The 25,319-nt window shown below is 38.1% G+C and overlaps 1 protein-coding gene across 1 annotated transcript in view; it reads right to left on the bottom strand.

Moving 5' to 3' along the window:
* The window catches only part of COL4A1 (collagen type IV alpha 1 chain), a gene marked incomplete at its 3' end in the record, with an annotated part of 43,204 nt that extends 18,525 nt beyond the window's left edge, over positions 1-24,679 (bottom strand). The window contains exons 1-26 of the mRNA XM_026058181.1: positions 24,419-24,679; positions 24,284-24,328; positions 22,694-22,738; positions 22,524-22,586; positions 22,374-22,427; positions 22,204-22,230; positions 20,069-20,152; positions 19,894-19,956; positions 18,785-18,820; positions 18,115-18,156; positions 16,137-16,226; positions 15,526-15,561; positions 15,319-15,378; positions 13,095-13,139; positions 12,818-12,871; positions 12,262-12,303; positions 11,281-11,374; positions 10,539-10,574; positions 8,748-8,912; positions 6,722-6,817; positions 5,908-5,988; positions 5,094-5,164; positions 2,712-2,903; positions 1,690-1,858; positions 1,261-1,353; positions 1,057-1,161 (exon numbers count right to left, since the gene is read on the bottom strand). Of these exons, the coding sequence (XP_025913966.1) occupies positions 1,057-1,161; positions 1,261-1,353; positions 1,690-1,858; positions 2,712-2,903; positions 5,094-5,164; positions 5,908-5,988; positions 6,722-6,817; positions 8,748-8,912; positions 10,539-10,574; positions 11,281-11,374; positions 12,262-12,303; positions 12,818-12,871; positions 13,095-13,139; positions 15,319-15,378; positions 15,526-15,561; positions 16,137-16,226; positions 18,115-18,156; positions 18,785-18,820; positions 19,894-19,956; positions 20,069-20,152; positions 22,204-22,230; positions 22,374-22,427; positions 22,524-22,586; positions 22,694-22,738; positions 24,284-24,328; positions 24,419-24,679 (2,149 nt within the window). The remainder of the gene's footprint in view (positions 1-1,056; positions 1,162-1,260; positions 1,354-1,689; positions 1,859-2,711; positions 2,904-5,093; positions 5,165-5,907; positions 5,989-6,721; positions 6,818-8,747; positions 8,913-10,538; positions 10,575-11,280; positions 11,375-12,261; positions 12,304-12,817; positions 12,872-13,094; positions 13,140-15,318; positions 15,379-15,525; positions 15,562-16,136; positions 16,227-18,114; positions 18,157-18,784; positions 18,821-19,893; positions 19,957-20,068; positions 20,153-22,203; positions 22,231-22,373; positions 22,428-22,523; positions 22,587-22,693; positions 22,739-24,283; positions 24,329-24,418) is intronic.
* Positions 24,680-25,319: the final 640 nt, after the last annotated feature.

The following is a 25,319-nucleotide window of genomic DNA, read 5'->3' as shown; positions in this document are numbered from 1 at the left end:
AGTCTGGCTCAGTCTTCTTTACTCCCCCCATCAGGTATTTATACACATTGATAAGATCTCTTCTCCAGGCTGAACAGTCCCAGCTCTCTCAGCCTCTCCTCATACGCCAGAGTCTCCAATCCCTTAACGATCTTCGTGGCTCTTTGCTGGACTCTTTCCAATAGGTCCATGTCCCTCTTGTACTGGGGACCCCAGAACTGGACTGGCTAAGCCCCAGGCAAGTCATTGGGCAGAGCTTCATTCCCCCAAGAAGGTCCCTTGAAAGAAATATCTTTGATACACCATTCCTTTCCTGCTAGCATCAAAGAGCATACGACAAAGCTTTTACAGATGCAGCTGACCTCTTCTGTTCATCCTAGTCCTGCTCTAGGAGGAACTGGAGGTGGTCACAGGCAAAGATTTGCCCTTTCTCTTCTTTAAGTCTTTCTGATCCTCCCAGTTTGCTGGTGTGTGTAATTACAATAAACGAAATAAATTAGGCAGAGACACAAGAGGTTGGCGAAGGGGGCTGACAAAGGCTTGGTTATCTAATCCTGAATGATTAGCAGCAGCATTATAAAATACATCTCCCCAAAATCCCAAACCTGAATACGAACATTTAGACCCTCACCAAGCTTATGTGCATATCCTGACAGGTCAGTGGCCATGCAGAGAAGTGTAAACTTATGCTGAACAGACTGGTATTCTGACCAAATCATTCCCAGTCACCTGGGACACAACACAGCTGCTAGCCCTAGCCCAAAAGCACCATAGTTATGTCAGTATGGCTTTTTGACCTCAACTCTCAGCAAGGTCACCTGGTCTCTCACCAACCTCAGATGTTATGCTAAGATACTATACTATATCTCTTTCAGTTCTGGCAGTAGCTTTGACACTGCCCATGTCTGCACAAAGCAGGTGTGCCTTGAGAGTATGCTGATCATGGTGCTTGCATGCCTTTCACAAGGGAGGCTACTGGTTCTTCCCAAATTTCCTGCTGCAGCCATGGCTGCACGACACTGCATCCCTACTCCAGATACACCACCTCTGTTAGTTACATGGATAACTGTATCTTACCTTTGGGTCCTGGAGGTCCAGGGAATCCTATACCTGGCTGCCCAACAGCACCTTTTTCTCCCGGCAGGCCGGGTCTTCCTGGTAGCCCAGGATTCCCTTTGTCACCTTTGCAAGAGGAAAAAAGCCAAATGTTATGGTAAAGCCTAGCTCCTGGGGAACAGAACCATTATCATCATCAGAGCAAATATTAAGAGGATACTGTACCTTGGGGTCCAGGGAAACCAGGTGGCCCAGGAAGGCCATCTGCCCCAGGAGGACCAGGCAGAGGAACAGTTCGTCCTGCTTCACCTTTTGCCCCTGTGGATGTAAAGATGTATTAAGTCTGTAAACTGATGAAATCAAACAAGGAAGTTTCACGTAGTGAACAGTATTAGTCAGCACGTCCATGACAGACTTTTTATGAAGATTTTTTTGTAGAAAATTCATAGAAAATCAGAGTTTGTAGGAGGAACCAAACCATCCTGCTTTGGCCTAAGAAACTCTTCAAGAAAGCTGCCCCTAAACAGTTGCAAGTATACTGTTGAGATCAAACACTGACCTAAACTAATAAGTCTTTTCATTTTAAATCCGTGATTCCATAAGCTGCATCACTTAAAGTATATATATATATATTTAAGCATAATATAGCATTACCTGGAAGGCCTGGTAAACCTGGGGTTCCAGCAAAGCCTCTGTCTCCTTTGTCACCAGGTAACCCTGCTGAGCCTATCCCAGGAGGACCAGGAAAACCTCTTTCACCACGTACTCCAGGGAATCCAGGTTGGCCAGGGGGACCACGTTCTCCTTTCAATCCAGCTGTACCCTAATTTTTAGAAAGTATAATTGTACTTCTTGCCTGATTGACAAGACAGGACATGTTCTCCTCTTTGTCCGAGTATTCTGTAGCTTGGATTTAGCACAGGGTACTTATCTTTAACACTGAAGAAAGTGGATTCTTTATCAATGAATGGAAATAGGACTGGGTCCCATGTGGAAGAGCACACGGAAACTATACCTGTTGTGCACATGGAAACTCTACCTATTGTGCAACGCAAGTAACTGGATCATTTAGGCTATATTCCCAGTGATGAATCTGGGAACAAATCTGAGCTCCACTTCCACATCAGCTGAACTCCCTAGCAGGGCAAGAATTTGAATCATTAGTTTCAAAAAGAAGAAAGTATGCTAGAAGAGAGTTGCATCTTATTGTAATCATCTCTTCTTGGCTAACTGCATTCCTTCAGTCATCTCCAGATACGAATCAAATCAGCTACACTAGTTCTCACTATCAAGGTAGAAGAGGGGGAGAAGGGAACAAAAATTATGTCTGTGCTCACCGCTTTGTGGGGGAAGTAGCCCTGCTTTGCAGTCCTCGAAGTAACAAACCACGCAGTCTGAATACATCTGAGTCAGATCGCTTATCTGCATGGCATGTATACTGGGTCAAAATATAACTCAGAAAAACTTTGCTGTTTAAGGACCCCATTCCTCACTGGTTCCAGGGAAACTGGAGTCCTCTTTTGAGGAGGTTAGGTACACTCCAGATACGGACAAAACATGATTCAAAGAATGAGACCAATAAATATAAAGCGTATGTGGGACATAAGAACATGTGACTTCTGATCTGAAAGACAACATGTATAGAACAGCATATTAAAATAAAGAAACACACATACCGATGCTCCTTTCGGACCCTGGGGACCTGGCAGGCCATCTTTTCCTGGTGTCCCTTCTCTTCCAGGAATACCTGGTTGCCCTGGAAAACCAGGATCTCCCTTTTCACCTTTCAGGATAGGTTCATAAGAAAAATCTCCTGGTTCTCCTTTTGCCCCAGGGCTGCCTATAAGTCCTGGAGTGCCTGGCGGCCCCTGAAAAATTCAAATGCCATCAGGGGCCTATCAATCAAAAATTACAGAGTAGATTCAAATCAAATAAACCATTAAGTCTTCAGTCAAGTAGGTCAAATGAGAATATTTTCCAGGATAGAGCAGTATGAATAAGCAATTATTGCAAAATTCACTGTCTTGATCATCTTGTCATCATACCATACCACAGGTATATCATTTTACATGGTGCACATAAATTTCCACCATTTACACAGGAACTGTAGGCCACGACACTGAATAAGTACTCTGAATTTTCAATAGACTGCTCACTGGATTTCAGCTAGACCTATGGTATCAGCATCAGGGTAATCTAGGTTTCTTAAAACTGTCTTTTTCATAGTTTACCTGTCTCCCCATGCACATGTTCAAAAAAGGTTTTGTAACCTCTCCAGGGCAGAAATTCCCTACATAATAATAGGATATTCTGTACTTTCAGAATTCCAAATTTTGCCTGCATATTGTCCAGAACTTGCATGTACTTCTCTCATACAAACAGTGTCTTTAATTTCAAGTGAATCTGCTCTGCTAACTAGGGTAGTAAATCACAAAATTCCTGGGCAACACCCACTGCTTATGGCCTATGTGTACCCTCCATTTAAGCCTGAACCAGTACACAGTCAAAGGCAATCTCCACTAGCTTTGGCAGGTCCTAGATCAGACTCTGACACTCTGGCATTGCCTTGAACAATGTGAGTTTGAGAGGCTGCACTCTAGGTAGTTTTTCCAAGCTAAACTACATGCTTGGTCTCCACCTGACTGAACTTTGTGGAGCAAAACAAGCTTAAAAGCATTCAGAATACTAGCCAGTCCTTGTCTGATAAAAGGTGTGAACGGAATTTAACAGACAATAAAGGATAAATATAAAGGTGTAGCAAAATATGTGCTGAGAATAAATCCCAATCATGAAAAAGCTTAAATATGTTAGAATGTCCTCTTATTTTTCTCCACAGTTTCTTTCAGGAATCCAATTTATATTACAGTAAATGAAGTCACTGAGTAACACCATCTTGTTTATCAGGGTGGAAACACAGAGAGTGGAATTCACCTCAGCTAACTTTAGCCTAAAATTCATGTAGCTAGGCTTTATTTATACTCAAGAGAGAGGAACAGGTTCCTCAAGTAAGTAATTCATATAGGTGGGATAGTTTAACTTCTGAAGGTGCCTATCACCACTGGTGATAGAGGGAGCTTGGATAACTCCAATGTATATTAAAGTTAGCATACATGAACGTTGCTAAGAAGCTATGTTGCCAAAAATGCTCAGCTGGAAGGAGAAAACAGCTCTGGACAAACTAGGCTAGAAAGACTCTCACAAATTCTCAATCTACATCAGGAAAGGTGTCAAAATCCATGTTATAATACGGGAACGTGTACACTAATGTAGGTCTTTACAGTAGACCACAGTGAATGCAGGGACACTTAAGCTAACTCTGACAAAATCAACCACAGTAGGGCTAGTACAATGGTAGGGGTAATTTGTGCTACATTTTTGGCAAGTGCTATGCTTATGTGGCTACTCTATTTCTGGCATCCAGCCTCACCCGCTGAGAGCTGTGTTATGCTGTGTCAACATAATTTACACTATCAGGATACTACCCACTTCACAAACTTCCTTTATTTCTTGAAAACCACTTAACTTTCCTGCTAACTATCTGAAAATTAGGTTTTATGGACTGACTATGCTACACACATTTCCCAAAATTCAGACAAACTGCTAAAATATGTTCCATGCTAACATGATTCCAACTGCCTAGGCTACACTAGATGGCACTGCACTCTCGCTCTTAATATATACACACACAACAGCAGAGAGACATGGGAAAGACCCGTTGTAACATGAGAAAGTCAGATCCGCACGTTTCATGCAAAATCCTATTTCTCGTCCAGCTCTGCTGCTTAGCTTGCTGAGCCGCAAGGTCAAGTGTCCTGCCGAGTTCATATGATGGAATAAGCACAGAAATATAACCCATTTCAGACAGCTCTTGTTTCCTCTCATAGCTAGATCCGACTACTTCCTAGTTTATTTTGCTAGGCATATCCAGTCCCTTATTTTTATTATATCACTGTGCTGGTCTATTTTTAAACAGAAATATTACACAACCACACTGAATGCTTTTTCATGACATGTCTAACAGGAAATAAATACAAAACATTTGGAAAGGTATTACTTACAGGTACGCCTGGAAGGCCATCAAGTCCAGGTAAGCCTCTGTCACCTTTGAAACCCGCTTGTCCCGGAAAACCTAATCAGAGAAATGAAAAATAGTATTCTATTTATTATATGCTTTTACAAATAGCTCATTGTCTGTGGAGCATTTATGATCCTTCTCAAAGTGTCTAATTCCATCCTTAGTTATATCAATATAACCGTGCTAAAGTCAGTGATGTTGTCTGGATGCATTAGAGCTCAGAAGTTAATGATGCATTTGACTTATGATGAAAAAACACAATTCAACCCATTTCATGGGTTGGACACTATGTTCTGAATTCACATTACCATTTAGAACTATTATTTAAACATTGCAATGTTGAAACTTCCTAAAACATATTCATTTTTCTACACAACCACTAGAACAAATATTAAGTATAATATCACTGTGCATGGCACTTTTCTGATATAGTAGCAGACAAATTATTTCTTTTGACCATACAATTTAATGCTGGAACTGGGAATGCATAGATGGACTACTGCTGTGCCTGGGCACATAGTGGCAAATGCTTCCCACATTATTTTTTCGCTTTCACAATCTTCTCTGAAAACATTTGGTCCATAGTTTTCAAAGACACTCCACTGTGACCAGTTTCTGCTTCCTTAGAAATTCTCATTGATTTCAGTGGGAATTTGGAACCAGACCAATAAGAATATTCCATCCTTCTTTCATTAGTTTCACAAGCAATTTGATTAATTGGACAGAAAATAATTATATGACTTAAGTTGCATTTTTAGGTTTTAGCCTTGGTAGTTAATTTCGCCATGGGTTTTTACCTGCTGGACCTGGTGGCCCTTGTGGTCCTGGGAGTCCAGGAGGTCCTACTTCACATGAGGGACAGGAATCACCTTTCTCACCTAAAAAAAACAACAAAAAAATAAAGAAAAAAACATTAATGAATAACAATGAAAACATACGAGACAACTGAAAGCTTCAGGGGCAAATGCCTACTCAATATGCTTCATGTTGAAAGATTAAAAACAAATGTGTCACTTTTAAGCAAACATTTCAATGAAAATTTATCAGCAAATTTATTCAAAATTCTTTAAAAACTTTAAAGGGATGTCAGGAAAATCAACTAGTTCTTATCCTAAGAATAATATTTAATAGAATGGTTAAACGGGACAAGGCTGAAGAGGATCAAGAAAGAAGGCAAATATATACCGGGTATAAAAGAAATAAAAAGATTAAAGAGGAGAAAGGAGAACCTTTAAATCTCAGAAAACTTCACTCCAGAATTCACATCTTCAATTGCCATGAACAGCTCTATTTACACTTAACAAGGCAATACTCAACCCTTTCTTTCTTCCCAGCTTCTCTTTCTGCCCTGTGCCATCCTTTATCGCTTTCCAGCAATGTGGAGGCTAAGTGAAATATAAGCAAAGTTTGGGTCACATGACTCGATACACAGCACACTTTTACTTACCCAAGACTCAAGAATCATCTTTAGCGTCTGAGAACCGCTTGTGTAACTAACGTTAGGCACTGTTTCTCTAGATTCAACCCAACCTCCTCAGCATCTTGACAAATCCAAGCCCCAGGGTACAAAGCAGTAGAAAGCAATCACACATTAACTATAAATAATATTACCTTTCTCTCCCATCTCTCCTGGAAATCCGTGCTGTCCTGGAGCTCCAGGTCTACCTGGTGCACCAGGTTCTCCTGGCTGGCACTGATCAACTCCATCTGCAATTGAAAAGTAATAATAAAAATATTGTTTGACAAGTGAAAATTTCCATTATAAGGCTGTTTCTGTGAGTGTCACAGCTGAATGTGTCTTCATGAGTAGTGATGAGTCAGGGTACCTGTTGGGGCCCTTGCGGTACTTCAGAACAACAATCTATATGAAATATAGAGTATGGAACTACACTGTTTAGGATTAGTTGCTTAGCACAACTTGCTTAGCATTAGTAGCTAAATTTGCTGAAGCCTTAGGCCTCAGGCTGTAGCTGCTGCTATGTGCTTTGAAGTAGTTTTACCAAGGACACTGGTGCAGCTGGGAATGATACATCCTGAGAAAGTACAGATAAACTAGCAGAAGCCAGTGGGAACCAAGGTTAAGGGCTAGACAGCTTTGCTAAACAAGCAGCAAGGTACAAGGCATGACTGCTGCATGCGTGATCGGTGCAATGATTGGCTACCTGTGACATAATCTGTATGAACCACAAATCAAGGGCCAGAGCGCCGAATACCTGTACTTATAAAATRGGCAAATTGCTGAATAAAGATGGAATTGAACCTGCATTCTGTGAATGCGTATGATTCATTCCCGTCACTCCCGCGGACCGCGACAGGTACCATTTTATTTTCCTGTTTGCTTTGCTCTGAAAAATTTTTCTAGGATTTTGTATTCTCAATCCATATATGCTACTTTAGAAACCTCTAAAATTACAGAGAAAAGACAGGCTCTGGCATAATAAAGTTACAAACAACTTCCATATAAAATCCTATTTTTTATCATAATTTTCAGCTAAGAAAACTGCTTTGGATGAAAAAATGCATTTTTGACCCTGAAGACAATGGAGAATATTTCTTGAAGTCCTGAAGATCATTTAGTAGCATTTTTTGTATCTAGACCATTGTTTTCAATGTTTTGGGAAGCTTTCTAGGTCAAGAGTAGCTTGTTAGCACCTAACTTTTCCACATTGCTAAAGCTTCCTGAAAACAGGAAACTACATATGTTGGAACTGGAATGGGTGACAAAACATAATGTTTAGCAGAGTTGATATGAGAACAAAAATTATGCTTGTTCTGTTAGATGTTATGACACAGGTTCTGATTCAATACAATCACACATCATTTTGGTCAAAGTCAGTAGTCAAAATCTTTATGTGAAGTCTGGCAAACAAAAGTTAAATACAAACAAGAAAAAACTGTTTCCATTAAAGAAGTGTCTGCAGAAGGAGCAGAACTAAGCACTGACAGAAAAATAGGAATTGTTCTTCTTCTTATTAGGGACAAGGTAAGATTTAGCTATTTAATTTCCTGTTTTAAGTGTTGGATTTTGTAGTGACTCATTGGCAAATGTAGCAACAACTGTAAAGCAAGTGTTGACTCCATTCTCTCATAAGATAATTTCATTTTTCAATAAAAACTTCTAGTAAATGAAAAAACCTGAGTACCTCAGTCTATAGTTCTTATATTTTTTCAATCTATATTACACATATTGGAACTGCAGACTTGTAAATTGTGATATTGCACAGCTATCTTATGGTAAGAACGTTAGTAGTATTTTTTAATTGCTTTTATTGAAAATGTGTAAACATCTCTGAGCTGGCACATGAGAACACAGAGGAAAACAATATGTATTATGGTAATTTCTTTGGATATAATGTTGTTACATTACAATATACTTTTTGAAGACATTTTAAAAGCACTTATTTAGCAAAGAATCCTTGTCCCAGTCTGGAAATGAGTGGTTTGCTGCATCGTGAACAGCTTTTACTTGACCCATTAACAGCTCAGATACATTTCTTCCGTGATCTAGATGCATCTTTTCACACATGAATTCTGATCATAGCTTTTATAATCTTGTCTCCTTTTTCTTTTTATGTGCATGCAAATGTTAACATTTTTTGAGATTTCATACTGAAAAGCAACTGAGTGCTTTACCTACCTGTTACTCCTGGAGGACCTGGTGGGCCAGGCAACCCAGGAGGACCTGGGAAACCATCTCTTCCAGGTGGTCCAGGTAAAGGGAATCCCGGAGAACCCTTTTCACCTTTTTCACCTCTCTCTCCAGGGACACCAGGTGCTCCTACCCGATCTGGAACAGGTCGACCTTTGGACAGAATAAAACATACATGAAGAAAGTTACAATTCAAAAGATAATAACATTATCAACACATTAGCTTCCACTACTTTTCAGAGCTCAAAGGAAAAATGCTACTGCAAAATCGAAAGGGACTATATTTTGACTACTGGTGATTTACACAGAATTCAGGTTATAATCTCACTACAGCTCAGAATAACATATCTGCATTAGGTCCCTATGCAAACACTCTTATTCTGCAGCAAGAGTGCCCTCTGAGATTTAATTTAATCAACTTTTGCTAGGTAGGAAAAAGTTGCCACAGAGGAGTTAACTGAGAATATTTATTACACTTAGCAGCTATTACACTTTTCCTTATCTCATAATAAGTCAAATACATCTTAAACATATTTAGAAATAGACAGTATCTCTAAGAACCTCAGTGAATAAGTATTCAACAATGCTAGCAGATTTCCGGAATGCTAAAACCAAAACTGTTTGGAAGTAAATAAGAGCCAATAAAGAGAATCCGTTAAATAGCTAGAAAAAAAAATAGTTAAGATCTCCTTTTAGCCATTCATGCAGTTACACTTTAATGAGTTATTTTAGTAAAAAGCTAATCATTAGACTTGATTGTTTAAACATTTTGATCCTCTAGCAGCATTGCAAGAAGATATGAAAAGTCACACAAATCTCAATTTCTGTAAGGTAACGACAGACTAAGAGCCACAATTATTCTTGTCTGGTCATGCAGAATTCTTTAGGGACTATCACAGTCTGTGGTGTATATTATCTCCTCCCTAAACTGTGAAAGATTTCCTGGCAACTATCTGACACTGGTTCACACTCATTTCATATTTAGTTCACTGTCAAGATGGAAAATGCAGGCAAAGAACAAGGTAATATTTATATCACTGGTGGATGTGCTGGAATCAGGTTTCTGCAGATGATTTGCTTCATTTTTGAAAAGCAAACATTGTGGCTTAGTCCAAATCCATGTACATGTGCACATACACATAACAGTAGTGTTGTCATGGATGTAAAGATATTAGAGTACAAGAAAAACAACACTTTCAGGGAAAAGAAATATCTTTTATTGGATCAAGTGATGTAGCTGGAAAAAAGATCAGGGAGCCTTCAGTAATTACCCTGATTTAATAAATTACATTATTTCTCCCTACAAACCTTGTTTTATTACATTTATGCAAATACCCGCACAGCTGAAGTAAGAACAAACTAAATTATATGGGAGATGGCATCCATTCATTCACCTATCTGTGGATGAGTATACATATATAGGTACAGATGTACATATTCATACTTTACAAGTTTTCTTGACCAGGGAATCTAAAATTTCTGGACTATCTTTGACAACCTGTGCACCCTACCTTTTTCTCACTTTAAACAGAAAGACTATTCCTCACAAAAAGTTAACAGGGCTATACACAGAGCAAGGCTTGATCACATCAGAGACATTTGAAAAGCAATCCACAGGAAGGGTCTAGGGTGAGGATTAGACTCCCAGAGCGGCCAGTGCCCAGGCATCTGCAAGTCAGGGAATGACTGGAAGCAGTGAATGAAAACATCCCTCAAGTGTCTTCACCCAAGAAGAACAAAGGAAAAAAGTGAACAAAATCAATGGCCACAAATTCATACCTGGAAGACCTGGAATTCCTTGTATACCAGGGAAACCTTAAAAAGAGAGGTTAAAAAAGAAAGGTTTTCAATTATGCAATGAAACAGGCAATGCCATCACCAGTGATCTTTCAGCACTATTTAAGTAAGCATTATGAGTAAATATGGTCTGAATCAAAGCTTAAGATAAACAGTGTATAGATGTCTGCAAACAACACATTTAGTGAAAAGACCCTGATCCTACAAGCGCTGAGTGCCATCTTCTCCACTAATCTTTCATAAACAGGGAAAGGTCTATGATGGGGAAAATGTGAAAGAGGAATGCTTGATTTTCCGTGTTTAGTGAGGAGTTTTACAAATTACTTATGAGTCTTTTAAGACTAAAATTTAGCTAACTTGCTTTTTTAAGGACTCTTTTCAAGATTCTCTGCATTATTATCCTACCTTATGCTTCTGTAGATTTCTGTCTTTGCTAGATAATCTCACTGGATTATCTAACAGCCATAAAACCAATGTTTCAAGTCCCATGTTTCCCTGACTCTTTTAATCTATTATTGAAATGTAGTCTTATTTACAATGAGAAAAAGCATCTTTTGAACAGTGCGTAACAAAACTGCAACAACGTAGTATCAATTAAATTAATGACTGGAACATTTAATTGTCATATAGAGCCCCAGAGGCACAAAGACAGTGCAATTATAATTTCTTGTAAAAAGAAAAATAAAAACATAACACAGGCAAAAAGACAAGACAAAACACCTACCTTTTTCACCTTTTTGACCTTTCAGTCCTGGCAAACCTGAAACTCCAGGGTCTCCTTTTTCACCAAAAGAATCCACTGTTCCAGTATCTATAATCTGAATCACAGGACAAAGACTAGAACACCAGGAATATGCAACAATGCTCAAGTTTGCATCTCACCTATCCTGATCTGATGGTATAGAGGCCATTTTGCTTTGTGATAACAACTTTTAGCAGCTTCAGTCATACTGGCAATTTCACTGATATGTAATTACTGCTGCAAGAGACTGGTAGCTGCTGAGGAATTACCAGAAAAAAAAAGATTTCCTGTTCTACCAGAATTCCTTCACATCAGCAGTAGGATTAACTGCAGAGCTTTATAACACTTCTCTCAACAAGAACAGTGTAAAGAAACCTTAACATGGTCTAAGCACTGACCCATCAGGTATATTTTACCTTTCATTTTAAAAGACTGGTATTTCTGTTCTATTCTATTACTATTCTGGTAATTTCTGCTAGCATCGATCTAAACTTGACATACAGGATACTACATTTACAATAAAATATGCAAGAAGCATGCACCATTTTTCAAACTACATTCAGATATTGGGAAAGAAGCACAATCAATGATTTATATGTTCCTGACTAATAGCAATTTCATTTTTTACTTGAAGTGTTAAAAAAACCCTACAGACTACAAAGCTGCAGAGTTCTCTTTTGAATAGTTTGTATTTTTTAACAATTGCCTATCATTTTCATAGTCAAAAACATTCAAAATTCATATTCCTTGGGAGCTCCCTTTCCAAATTTCAAACATACTTAAGAAACAGGGTTTCCAACTTTTGCTTCCATTAAGGAAAAAAGATAATAGGATTACTGATTTCAATGAGATCAGAATATGCATAGTCTCTCTTTTTTTTCTGATTGTTTGAGAGTGCTTTGACTTTCATGACATGTATATTTTCCTTTAAGCTCAAATAAAACAAGAATTTATTTTACTTACTCTTCCTGGAGGCCCTGGAAGACCTTGATCACCTTTTTCACCCTAAATCAAACACATTTCATATTTTAAATTGAACTGCTGCACACACAAAACTTAGTGGCATTCAGTTATTTTCTGTGTAATATATGAGATTTTCTTCACCACAAAATAGAATTTCCTTAGCAAATGAACACTTTGATACATATTCACACAAATTCCATATGCCACCTGGGACATTACAATAAGTAGTAATTAGTTACAGTTCATGGGGCTGTACTGTTTTACACTATATAAAGAGAATCTGCAATTTTGGGGAAAGTACATTTTTGCATTTGCCGGCTAAGCAAAGAGCTTATGTAATTGAAGCCTGCACTAATCTATTCATATAAGAGATCTAAATTAAGGATGCTTAAGCAACTTTAATTTTGACATTTCCTAATCTCTGCATGATGCCTTCACAACATTCATTTAATGCTGCTTTGTGCGCATTTGTTGTTTTAATGAATTCCTGTGAACAGGGCGTATGAATTTTTAACTATTTATTCTGCACGATGGGAAGTAAGAGTCCACTACACACCTTGACACCAGGTTCACCGGGTCGTCCAGGAATCCCAAACCCGCCAGGCAAACCCTGTGTGTGGAAGACAGAAAAAACAGATAACACAAATATAGCTGTACCTGAACTATGGCAGCATCAAAGTTTTACGTTCTCAAACCAGTCACTAAATCACTGAAAGCAAAAATCTTATGTAAACCATTCAGAAGACTAGAAAATTTCAAACATCTGCAAGGGACAGTCAAGTTTTGGTTTTAAAAAGTAAGATACAGTATGGAAAATTTAGTAAAACACATACGGGTTCTCCTTTTGGTCCTGGTTCACCATCTTTTCCAGGCTTTCCCTGTAAAACATCAAGTTCCACACTGCTTAACAGATTGACACATATATACAACTGCTATATACAGTGGGTGAAACACTAAAACTAAACAATCACTATTATAGTGCATTAATGGAAGAGTACTAACACAGCTAACAGTGTAGAGTGCACAAAACAAGCAAACTGACTTCCTGGTGCTTATATTATTCAACCTCCTATAACCCACAATGTTAAGTAAAATCCTGCAGATTTGGTCCCAGGTCCAGGAATAACTTAAGGATTTCCCAGTCAAAGAGTCTTCAGACAAAATATATCAACAGCACAGGAAGCAGGAACCAGACCTGGAACCTTCTCCCTTCATAGCAATCCCTTTCTAACCTCTTGCTCATACACTCTCCAGCCTCACAAAACTTTTATTCATAGACACCCGATGGCTGTTTCAGCAGAAAGGCTGGAAGAGTGGCCCCACCACAGACCACAGGGTAATCTAGTGGTAAAAACACTTTCCCTAAATTGGAAGCTATAATTTCGAATCAGGAGGCAGATGATAACCTAGAATCCAAGACTCCCACTTCCAAGGCAAGGGGTTTCCCTGTTTGTTAAACCACTGTGCTAGCCTACACAGGGGATTAGATTCCCTTGTATTAATCAACGGGTATGTGATAAATGACCTAGATGGACCAAACTAATTTTCAGGATTCTCTCTCTCTTACTATGGACTATAAAGGAAGCGGAGCCTAGGCTTGCAGCCTAATCCCTGAGAGGCAGGCATTTATTTGGTGTCACAGTGTTCAGATTGCATGCCTATCATAAGCAATATGAGTTTGTCCCATAAAACTAACAAAAGAAATATATTTAATACACAAAGTAACACACAATTCAGTCTAAAAAATAATCCTATCAATTCTAGGATAAATCAAGTCAATCTAAAACAGTTAAATGGAAGGTTAAAAATGATACAACAAACATGTGAACCGGCCACCACCACTGGTGGGGCAGCTATGGTATCTTATGAAGAAGTGTTTTACTCGTAATTTTTAATTACTAATTAAAAATACAAGCTGTAAAATCAAAACAGTAGACTCTCAAACGCACGTTCTAACTGGAATTAATTATATGGTAGCCAAATGATTCCACACAACTAGAAATCTGATCTTAATATTTGTTTATCTTTCAAGACTCTTCTTAATTTCAGAAGGAACTATGAGTAGCATATAGCCAGTACTTGAATAGCAATATTTATATACAAGTTTCTTAGGAATTTTCAGGGAACTCTGCAGAAACTGAAAGCCATATTTTTGCACAATCCATTCAAAGATTCTCTGATTTCTTCGGTAAGGTCTAGGTCAATGTTTCTCCATCCTCCCATCTTTCAAGCCCTCATTTACTGTAAGAGGAAAAGATATATACATGATAATAGGGATAAACCCATTATGTATTTATACTGAAAGGTTGACAGAACGCTTGTCCTTTAAGTATAAAGAGAAACAAGAAGTGAGATTTTCTCTTTTTCAGATTGCAGTACAATTCAACGCCTATAGCTGTCTTGGGTCTTTTTCTAGGAGCTTATGTTGACTCACAATTTGAGAAACAGTGATCAAAATAAGATTTTATGTAGAAACTGTTTTTGCTACCAGCTCAGTTATGAAAGATACCGCATGACTCACGCAGAAGTGGCATGGATAAGACTGTGATATAGGTCAGACTAGGCAAATGTAACAGCCCCTGTGGCCTCAAGCATCTATAGTCAGGATAGAAATCAGCAAGGTAACTTAGGTCAGTCATATAAATTTTTTGCTCCATTCCTCTTCTTTGTAAGAAATGGTACCTTCAGGCCAAACAGACTTATTTGCAGATTGTACAAAAGAGTACTTCAAATGGTTCATTCAGCTAAACTCATTCATACAAAGTGATTTGTTTTGCTTCGCTTCTCCTTTTCTGCTGGAATGACCTGATCTTGCTTCAGCTGGGATCAGGGGGAGTCCTGCCTCTGCATTCAGCACCTCAGGCAGCGTTAGGTGTGTTTAGTTAGCTGAAAGCATGTTACATATTACTGCATATTATCACTGGCTTGACTCATGTACCTGTCCTGCTGAAGGCTACCACAAAACTCACTTGTTTGAAATATACCACATTTGCTGTTTCATTAATGATACAATACAATGACTGCAACTACATTCTTGATAAAGTTGAGCATACTTACACGTGGACCAGGCTTTCCAGGTTCACCCTTTTCCCCTTTGAAACCTGAACCTGGTAATCCCTGGAAAATAAATAAACACCACATTAAGAATACTGATATACTCTAACATAAATCTGCTTTTATCTATCAGCTATAAAGATCTTCAGGGTCACTATTAGATTCTTTACAAATTTCACTACAATAAGAAATCTTCTCCATAATACTTACTGGGATACCCTGTTCACCCTTTTCACCAGGATCACCCTAATGAAAGTAGAAAAAAAATACAGATTAATAAGCAAAATTTTATCCATAATTCATTTAGGCTGTAAGTCATTTACTTCTTTACTTTACAGACACAGCACATTTAACCTTGTTCCCCACTTCAAAAAACTATGCTTAATAGTATGATATGCAAGAAGTCAGACTAAACACAAATTTTTAAACTTAAAACTGGAATCCATTAAGCTAATTTATTATACTAATATGCATTGCTCATAGTGTCTGATTCAATAATTGTAGAATTCATTAGCACTCAGATTCCACAAATGTGATTCTGTAAATGCAAAGCCCAGTATAAGTTACTTAATTCAAATTTTTAGAATATTTGGGGTTTACCAGACTATGCTTATCAATCATCCTTCCTATTTATGCAGTTATCATCAGATTTTTCAAAGAAACTTCTAGAAAGACCATCAAAATTGATTACATAAAATAGGGAGAACATTTTTAAAAACTGGCTGTAGGTAACTTAATGTTCCCTTTTCTTTTAGTTAGCTAGTTCCTACTGATTATCCTTTAAACAAGAGCGAAACAGGAGTAATCATTTAAGGTCTCACCTTTTCTCCCCTTATAATTTCACTTCCTTTTTCTTTCACATGCGGAGCTGGGCCCGGAGGTCCAGGGGGGCCCCTTACTCCTTGTTCTCCCTGTCAACACCAAATCCAGGATAGCTCATTAGAAACAGTACTGAAACTGAGAGCAATCCTTACTAAGACCAATACAATAAAAGAGAACTACCATTCACTTTCAAAAATACAGCTACATGTTTTTTTTAATTATTTTTTTAGCAAAATCAGTCAGAGAAAGGTTTGCATACACAGTTACAGGAGACACAATTTTAAAATGTGTGATAGGCTAAGACTGTCCTGAAGAGGGATCTCTGTATCTCCCGATAAGCTGGAGAATGATCAATAGTGAATATCAGGAACGTGTCCAACATTAATTATTATAATGGTGCAAAAGTATTTTAGTGCCTCCCTTAGAAGGAAGGATACTAGGAAAAGAGATCAGATTCAGAAAATCTATTCTTGAAAAAAAAAAAAAAGTGAGTCAAAGTTTATAGTGTTCCACCAGTTTTACAACTGTCTCTAAAGGCCAGGTTCAAGAAGGTAAGTGTGGACCCCACCCTGTTAGTATGTATTCGTCCATAGCAGTGTGGGAACCTCACCTCTTTACAGAGGGTAAAAGCAGTATCTTTTACAGTAAAACACATCCAAAAGGGTTGATACATTTCTGCCAAGCAACACTACCTAGCAATACCGTTCCTTTTTCGCTAAAGGTAAACCTGAGTAGTCCAAGAGTCCATGTGCTTCTATTGTCAACATTTTCCAAGCAATTTTATAATAACAAGTTAATCTCAACAATGCATCATGTCATGAAAAATTGTATCCAGTAGGAATAGAGTGTCTCCAGACACATAAGGTACCAAAAAAAAAAAAAAAATAAGGTAACATGATTTACTTTTTCTCAAAAAGGCCTCTGCCAATGACACTCATTGAGGAGCTTCCGAAGAAGCGAAAGGCTCAGACTATGACCCATGACAGCATGCATTTCTTGGCTCCTGCGAATGCAACATAAAACACACTAGCCTAGACCTCAGCGGGAGAGGTAACACATTAAGCCTAGCATGTTTTACCTCTCAATGGATGCTGGTTAAGAGAATAAATGGGATCAGTTATGATAGCTCAGCTAATACATGGCAACTCAGCAGTGCATCACAGTTGATTTAGTCATGGAGTAGGCAAAAAAAGTAGTATCACTGATTAAAAGCTAGCAACAAGGAAAACCAAAGTAGGGTCATACGCTCAGTACCCCTGCAGCAAACGGTGAGAAGCAGGACAGCACAAAATCCCGCACCAGCTTCTGGGATGTCTACTATTTTTATGAACAGTCTGGCAGTGTTGGCAAGTAACAAGATATCCTGTAAATATTGCTATTGCCAGCAATAAGCATATTTTTTAGTTTAGTTTCATTCAAAAGGAAACAAGTCTGTGTGCTCTGAAACTGCTCTTGGTTCAGCCAAAATACAGTAAAAGGGGACAACTGAAAGACCTGCCTCAAAAGCATGGTCCCAATCCAAACCAAAACAGTGATGCAGACAGGCTCTCAAGAGTCCTATCATAGTTAATTCTGATGATTTGGGAAAGCATATTAAATCTCATCCCATAGATCTAAACCAGTTTCAAATAAATCTCATGATGAGCCCTAATATGAAGAGTAAATGACTTCCAATCCGCCAACTGCAATCTAAATATTTTTTCCTGAAGTAGTTGGTACTAGTCACAGCTGGAAAACAGGATAATGACCTAAATTAATGTCAAGTATAACAGCATCATGTCAAAATTCTGTAACTACTCATGAATTATGTTCATTTAGTTATGAGTTACAGATTTGATTTATTCAAGTCTTCCAAAAATTACAAAGTTATTTCACTGATTTTCTTCATAGATTAATTCTAGCAATTTATTTATCTAAAACAAAGTTTCAAGAATATTTCTGACAGTTGCTCTCTAAAAAGTTTCAAGAGAGACTTACCTTTTCACCTTTGGGACCCTGAAAACCCAAGCCCATGTAGCCCTGAATATAAAAATTACACATAGATTAGTGAATTTTTATCAGCAGTGCACATGTACATACATACACACATACGAAAGTATTTCGGAAATGGCAATAGTTAAGAAAGGATATGAGAGAGAGTTTTTTTAATACACATGTGAAACAAAAAAAATAAATCATACCCTAACCTCCCAGCTGTTTTCTTAATTTCTGCATTCCAGCAATTGGTGAAAAAAATATATAAAATGAAATTTACAGTATAATTTTAGTGTCAGTATGATCCCTTTTTTTCAACATTTTACTGACAAATGAGAACAACATTACATTTTGACATTTTTAGATGGGTCCAAATAATCGCAGAATGTTGTAGTCACTACTGATTTGATCAAGTGAGATAACAGATCTAAAAAATCTAAAGAAGCCTAAAAAATTAGCTTAAAAGCCTCTTTCTATGATGCCCCATTAAGATATAAAACTAGATCCCAAAGCGTAAAAACAACCACTCCTTTATTACCATCAGTTTTCAGCTTTTTGGGGAACTAGTAAAATAAAATAATAAATAAACAGTAAATAAATAAATAAAATAAATAAATAAAAAGTAAATAAATAAATGAATAGACTTAATATTTATAATAAAACAAGTCCTTACCTTCTCACCTGGGGGTCCTGGTTGCCCTGGAGGACCCTGCAAGACAGGACATTTTTAGCAGATATGGGTATAGTATTCTAGGTGGACTAATCTCTATGTTCTATATAGCAAAAATGCAAACCCTTCCATTGAACCAAGACCTGAGGCATTTCTCTGCTACCATCTACTCCAACCCACAGCTTAACATAAATAATAAAAATGAACAGAACGTAAGATCTTCCATCAGATCTTGTTATGCAGTTAAGAATGCTGGACCTAGTCAGCATCTAGACAGGAGACAATCAAAGAAAGCCTATGGTACTGCCCTGAAAAGTAACTTCATTACTGACCTCATTGTGGCTGTTTTGCATGCTACTGACCACTTGTGCTAAATACTAACCCTCATATTTCTTTCATTAAGATTGTTCTTTTTTTGTATTAACAAGTGCAAACAGTGACTCAACTCTACTACCCTTATATTGATTAGTAACTTCTGACTGCATTTTTCTGCACATCCTTTCAGTTTTCTTTAGCATAAATGGAATTCTAATGCAGCTCACTTTAACAGCAAGATAAACAGGGTAGATTTCTAATAGATGGAAATAACTGATCCCTACTAGCTGTTAACTGCATCTAATAAAGGAAGAGAAGAAATTAGGTATCTGTGAGACCTGCCAAAATTTGAAGTAGCTAATATGCCTTCAACATTTGGCAATTACCACAAATAACAGACAGTTGATGTTGACCTGCTGTCCACACTACTTTTTAATGAGGCCACCCATAAGAACAATCTCAGCAAACATTTTGATTTAGATCTGGTGGCTAGGTTAGTGGTTTATTTTCTATTAATTACATGGGGGATGAGGGAAAAGGAGGAGTAACTATTAAAAAACAAAAACCAAAAACCTGCAAGAAGAGAAGATGACTCTAGGGGCAGCTCCTGTTGGAAGCCCGTGTACCTACTCACTCCTGCCATGGTAGAGTCCAGGAGACTGAACATGAAGTCTGGAACCACAGATTATTTTCCCCAAATTATAGCACTGGCCATCATTCTTGGCCATTTACACCTCATTGAGCTTTTCTATAAAGCTTTAAAAGTGAAGTGCAAATCACCATGAAAAGAAACTTACTGGCTCTCCTGGAAGCCCTGGTGGCCCCATTGGTCCCTGAAACCCTGGGGTTCCAGGTGGACCCTGCAAAAAAATAAAAAGACATCATTAAAAGGTGATATTTATTTGGCAATTTAATGATACTGATATAATTTCAATTGAAACTCACTGCTATTCAAACATCATTTAGACTTACAGGTAGTCCAGGTTGACCAGGAAAGCCTTTATCACCTTTTAGCACACTAGGAGGTAAAAGACCAATAACTTCACCTGGATCTCCCTACAAGAGAAGAAAAACAATAGTACTTAAACATCCATTCAAATACATTCAAAAATCCTGATATTAAGATGAGAGAAAAGTCTGAGCTATGCAAAATTTGGAATCATTTGGAATGATCACTTAAAAAAAAATCACCTTCCTTCTTTTAATTCAGCTGAAGACCTTAATTGCCAAATTTTCTTTAAAGCTGTCAGAAGAAATCACAGGACCAAATCTTAATTCTCATCCTTACTTTCTATATTGTAATGAGTAATTGGAAAGATTTCCCCACCAAATCTAACTACAGTGTTAGTACACAACTGGAGCATCTGGCCTGGCTGCTAACAGAAGTAGGTAACCTCACAATTTCTTTTCCAGGATGAGCTCTTCAGTCTTATGCCTAATTCTGAAATCAAAGTAGTATTTGTGGCTTAAGCATTTGTAATCATAACTCCAAAATAAAGTAAAAAAAAAAAAAAAAAACCACATCACTTAAATTTGGAAACTACCCTGATCATTATTCACTTCTTTATTTCTCTTTTTTGATAGCAAAAGATCCTATTTTTCTACTCTTTTGAAGAAAGTTGCAATATTTTTTGATTAAGTGGTTTTATTTCAAAAGTTGTGTACCTATGCATACATGTCTAGGAAAGAAACATTCAAGTACTTCAGTTTTTTTAGACTGAGTCATTTCTTCCCATGAGACAGAAAAGGAAAGGGGCATTTAATGGCTTCAGGTAGTCTTGTCATTACAAATCTGAGATTACATTTATGATTTGTTGGAAAGCAGCTCTGCTGAGAAGGACCTGGGAGTGCTGGTGGACACCAAGTTAACCATGAGGCAGCAATGTGCCCTCGTGGCCAAGAAGGCCAATGGTATCCTGGGGTGCATTAGGCAGAGTGTTGCCTGCCAGCAGGTCGAGGGAGGTGATTCTCCCCCTCTCCTCAGCCCTGGTGAGGCCACATCTGGAGTACTGCGTCCAGTTCTGGGCTCCCCAGTACAAGAGGGATGTGGCACTACTGGAGCAAGTCCAGCGAAGGGCTACAAAGATGATTAGGGAATTGGAGCATCTCTCTTAGGAGGAAAGGCTGAGAGAGCTGGGCCTGTTTAGCCTGGAGAAGAGAAGGCTGAGAGGAGATCTTATCAACGTGTACAAGTATCTGAAGGGAGGGTGTCGAGAGGATGGGACCAGACTCTTTTCAGTGGTGCCGAGCGACAGGACACGAGGCAACGGGCACAAACTGAAACACAGACACTTCCATCTTAACATGAGGAAAAACTTTTTCACTGTGAGGGTGACAGAGCACTGGAACAGGTTGCCCAGAGAGGTGGTGGAGTCTCCTTCTCTGGAGATATTCAAAATGCGCCTGGATGCAATCCTGTGCAATGTGCTCTAGGTGACCCTGCTTGAGCAGGGGGGTTGGACTAGATGATCTCCAGAGGTCCCTTCCAACCTCAACCATTCTGTGATTCTGTGATTTGTACCTAACTTGTAGTTTCAAATTACATCTTCTAATTTTAAAGAGTCAAAGCTCTCTGTTATCATTCAATATTTCATAACTTAGTTCATGAGATACACTCAGTATTTAGTAAGTAGTTTAACTTTTTATTTATGAAAATTATTTGTTTAGTATTTGTCAGATTCTGTTCATGTTGTGGACTACAGGCCCTTCTTCTGCAAAGATTATCTACATGAAACTACTCAGATGACTGAAATGTCAATAATATCAAAAAAAATGTTTGAATTATAAAATGAATCTTTATGCATAATTAGGTGGCCACCATACTACTATACATAGTTAATGACATGTACTATTTTGTGCTGTTGTAAGCCATCTGTAATACTTACACTTTTAAGACCTGCACAGAACAATGCATATGTTCAATTGCTATGAACTGGAGGTTGTCCCACTGTCTTTATTTAGTGGGACTGCACAACAGAACACAAAGTTAAGCGTGCCAGTAAAATTCTTCATTCCTTAAGTAAGGACTTCTAGTCTTAGAGGGTGTAGAGTTCATCTTAATTCTTACAGTTGGAAGCAGGATATTAACACATTCAGAGCCAATGTACCTTCATTCCAGGAGGTCCTGGAGGTCCCTGTGAGAAGATAAATAGTTGATGTTATTTTTCACCAGTAGTGTAAAAATTACATTTTATACTCCATAATTTTACATAGTTATATTTACATTTCAAGAATCAGAGTTGAAACAAGTGAATTAAGCATGAAAGAATCTACTTACTATGCTTCCAGTCAATCCTGGTAAACCTGGGGGACCTACTGGACCTCTTTCACCCTAAGGAGAACAGAGAAATTGGTTTTGTTTAGGAAACATACTCTTGAGGGGGTTTTATTTCAGCACAGAGATGTTATAAACATATATAAATGTCACCTTTGTGCCATTACATCCTGGAATACCAGGTGGACCTGGAGGGCCATCTTGTCCAGGAATGCCCTACATGAAAAGAAAGTGAAGAAATTAGCAATATAGCAATAATACAGGCCAGATGTCATAATTAGAACTTTGATTTCTTTGTAAAAACACATATACATCTCACATACAGGAAGGCCTGGGTTTCCTGGATATCCTGATGATCCTGGTGGGCCCTGTAATTGACAAAAAACATCTTGAACTTGGGAAATTTAAATGACAAAATGACAAAACAGCAACAACAAACTGCAGCCCTAGTCTCATCTCCAATGGGGACAGTCAAAAAATGAGGAACAGTTTCTTTTAAATTTTCTTTGCAAAATATCTCTAATCTTAAAAACTCTCAATCATGGCATTCTAATAATTGAAAGCAATTTTTTTGTTTTCTTTAACTGCACAGGCAAAAAGGAATGTAGGTTTTGTCTTTGCACAACCATCATTTCTAACATGAAATTAACTGTAGGCATCTCTTCATAGCAGAAGAGGATATTAATACACTACAAAGATGCTTTTCCATCTTTCATAATCCACATCAGTGTGGCAATTTCATCTTCTGCATTAAGAAACTACTGGGTTGAAATACATTATTTTTTCCTGAGCAGCTTGCCAGCATAATGCATCAGGTGTTTTACTTGGCACATCATTTTCATGCTACCAGCTTATTTACTCATGGAGCACTTTCTAATACAAGTGTTGTGAAGCAGAAAAGATGTATGTGAATCCTTTAGCTCAGATAGTATATTTGCATCTCCCTAAACTTTATCATTGCTAATATACAGCCTACTTGCACTGCAAAAGATGAACACATTTACCAGGAGACACTAACTTACATTAACAGTCAGGATACCTCTGGTTATCATGAACGGCATGGATTGAAATGGGGATTTCTTGAGCTAATAGAATACCCCCTCTGCAGTAACTCAGAGCTGCAACTGACTCAGTAAATTCTATGTGCTGCAACAATTGTTGGTGAATGGGGAACAAAACTGAGATAGCATTTTGGAGATCTGTGGACAAGAGGGCATAGGTAAAAATATGTGTGTATCATTACTAGTCAAATCATTCAAATCCTCTTTCGCTGTTTCATTACAAAATGTGAAAATGCTCAAAATGAGCTTGGCACCTCACCAAACAAAAAGACACAGCCTTGGCTAATATAATCTGCTAAATAAATGTTATACAAGTATCATATTAAACAGAAATGACAATAGGAAGGTTACAGGCATACTCAGAGACTCTCCTAGCATTAAAAACATCACGAGATCTTTGTCCCTGACCTTAATGATTCAGCCCCACACCATGTACATGATTTTTAATGTGTATGCGTTCATGAGTGTATCAGCTTCTCTGCTGTAGTGCTTAAAGGAGGTTAGAGAGCAAACATAAAGGAGAATTTTGCATGAGGCAATAAGGGTGGTTCATATTCAAATTGGAAAAAATCCTCTTGATATGGCAGAGAGATATCAAAGGAATATTAAAACCAGTGCTGTTGCCGCAATGGTAAGGACCAGGTGAAAATGCAAATAAGCAAAGGCACTGACTGCACAATGCAGAACTTCAAAGGCAAGAGCAAGAATTTTGAACTCATTGTGCAGCACAAGAGGAGGCCATTGATTAACCGAAAAAAGAGACTAACCCCATCCTGCACTTGAAGATAGCCACAAAGACTTAAAGATATGTTAACCTTCAGATTGCAAAAATGTAAGTAAGTTAGAACTCACTCTTGTTCCTTTTGTTCCTGGCAGTCCTGGTTCTCCAGTATCACCCTGTAATGGAAAAGAGATAGCTTTGTCTTTCCTAGTGACAACAGTTTAGGGAAATCTGAGTGTTTTAAATATTAAAGCTTCCATTCTTACCTTAAGCCCTGGTGGCCCAGGGGGACCTTCAGGTCCTTGCATTCCAGGAAACCCAATCACACCCTGTAATCCCGGCAAGCCTCTTTCACCCTGGGAAGAAGAAAACCCATTAGCAACAAAACACCTGAAACTGCTTCTTTCAGCTACCCACATGTTCCCTGTTTCTGTGCTGGAAAAAGCTGCAAATTCCTGCAAACTGCAAATATCAATGTTGCGTTCACTGCTATAAGAATGGTCAACATCACTCCTCTTCTTATACATCATTTACAATAGCAGATTTTGGAGACCAGGCTTGTCACTTAGTCTTGAGTTTCAGGGTGGTTCAGAGCCAGGGTGGTTCAAGATACAGCATCTTCCCAAGGAGCTCAATACACACATTGTATGTGTCAATGTTTAGGTTCTTCTTTGCTGCTGTCTGGGACATATGTGTGCTTCTCAAAACATTATATTTCAGCTGTGCTCTCTCCCTACAACTCCAGATGTATTTAGATCAGATAAACCAGAGACAGAAACATGAAATCCATCCACACTATAGATCCATACTGCAGCTATTACATTTTCACTGTATTTGGACTCCCAGTGAAATCAAAAGGAACTCTGTCTGCATGAAGGTTGCAAAATCTGCAATTAAGGAAGAGGGAGAAAAATGTAACCATATGTCAAAGCCTGATAACAAAAGCAAATCGAAAGTCAAACCTTCCATGCAGGAAGTAACTGGAGTTGTCCTTTTAAGGTGTGGTGTGAAATAAGGAGGAACACCTCATTTTGTCCAAAAATGTGGTATTATTTGAAAAATAAAACATTAGTGATCAAATGCAAAAAGCAGAAGGTGTACAATTTCGGACTACAACTAAAAACCATGTTATCTATTCTAGAAACTCAAAAAATAGACCAATTGCTG

This window comes from Apteryx rowi, unplaced genomic scaffold, assembly GCF_003343035.1.
Source record: "Apteryx rowi isolate R43461 unplaced genomic scaffold, aptRow1 scaffold_1439, whole genome shotgun sequence".
NCBI classification, from domain to species: domain Eukaryota; kingdom Metazoa; phylum Chordata; class Aves; order Apterygiformes; family Apterygidae; genus Apteryx; species Apteryx rowi.
The sequence above is the reverse complement of the archived record's forward strand: the minus strand, read 5'-3'. Positions and strand labels throughout refer to the sequence as shown.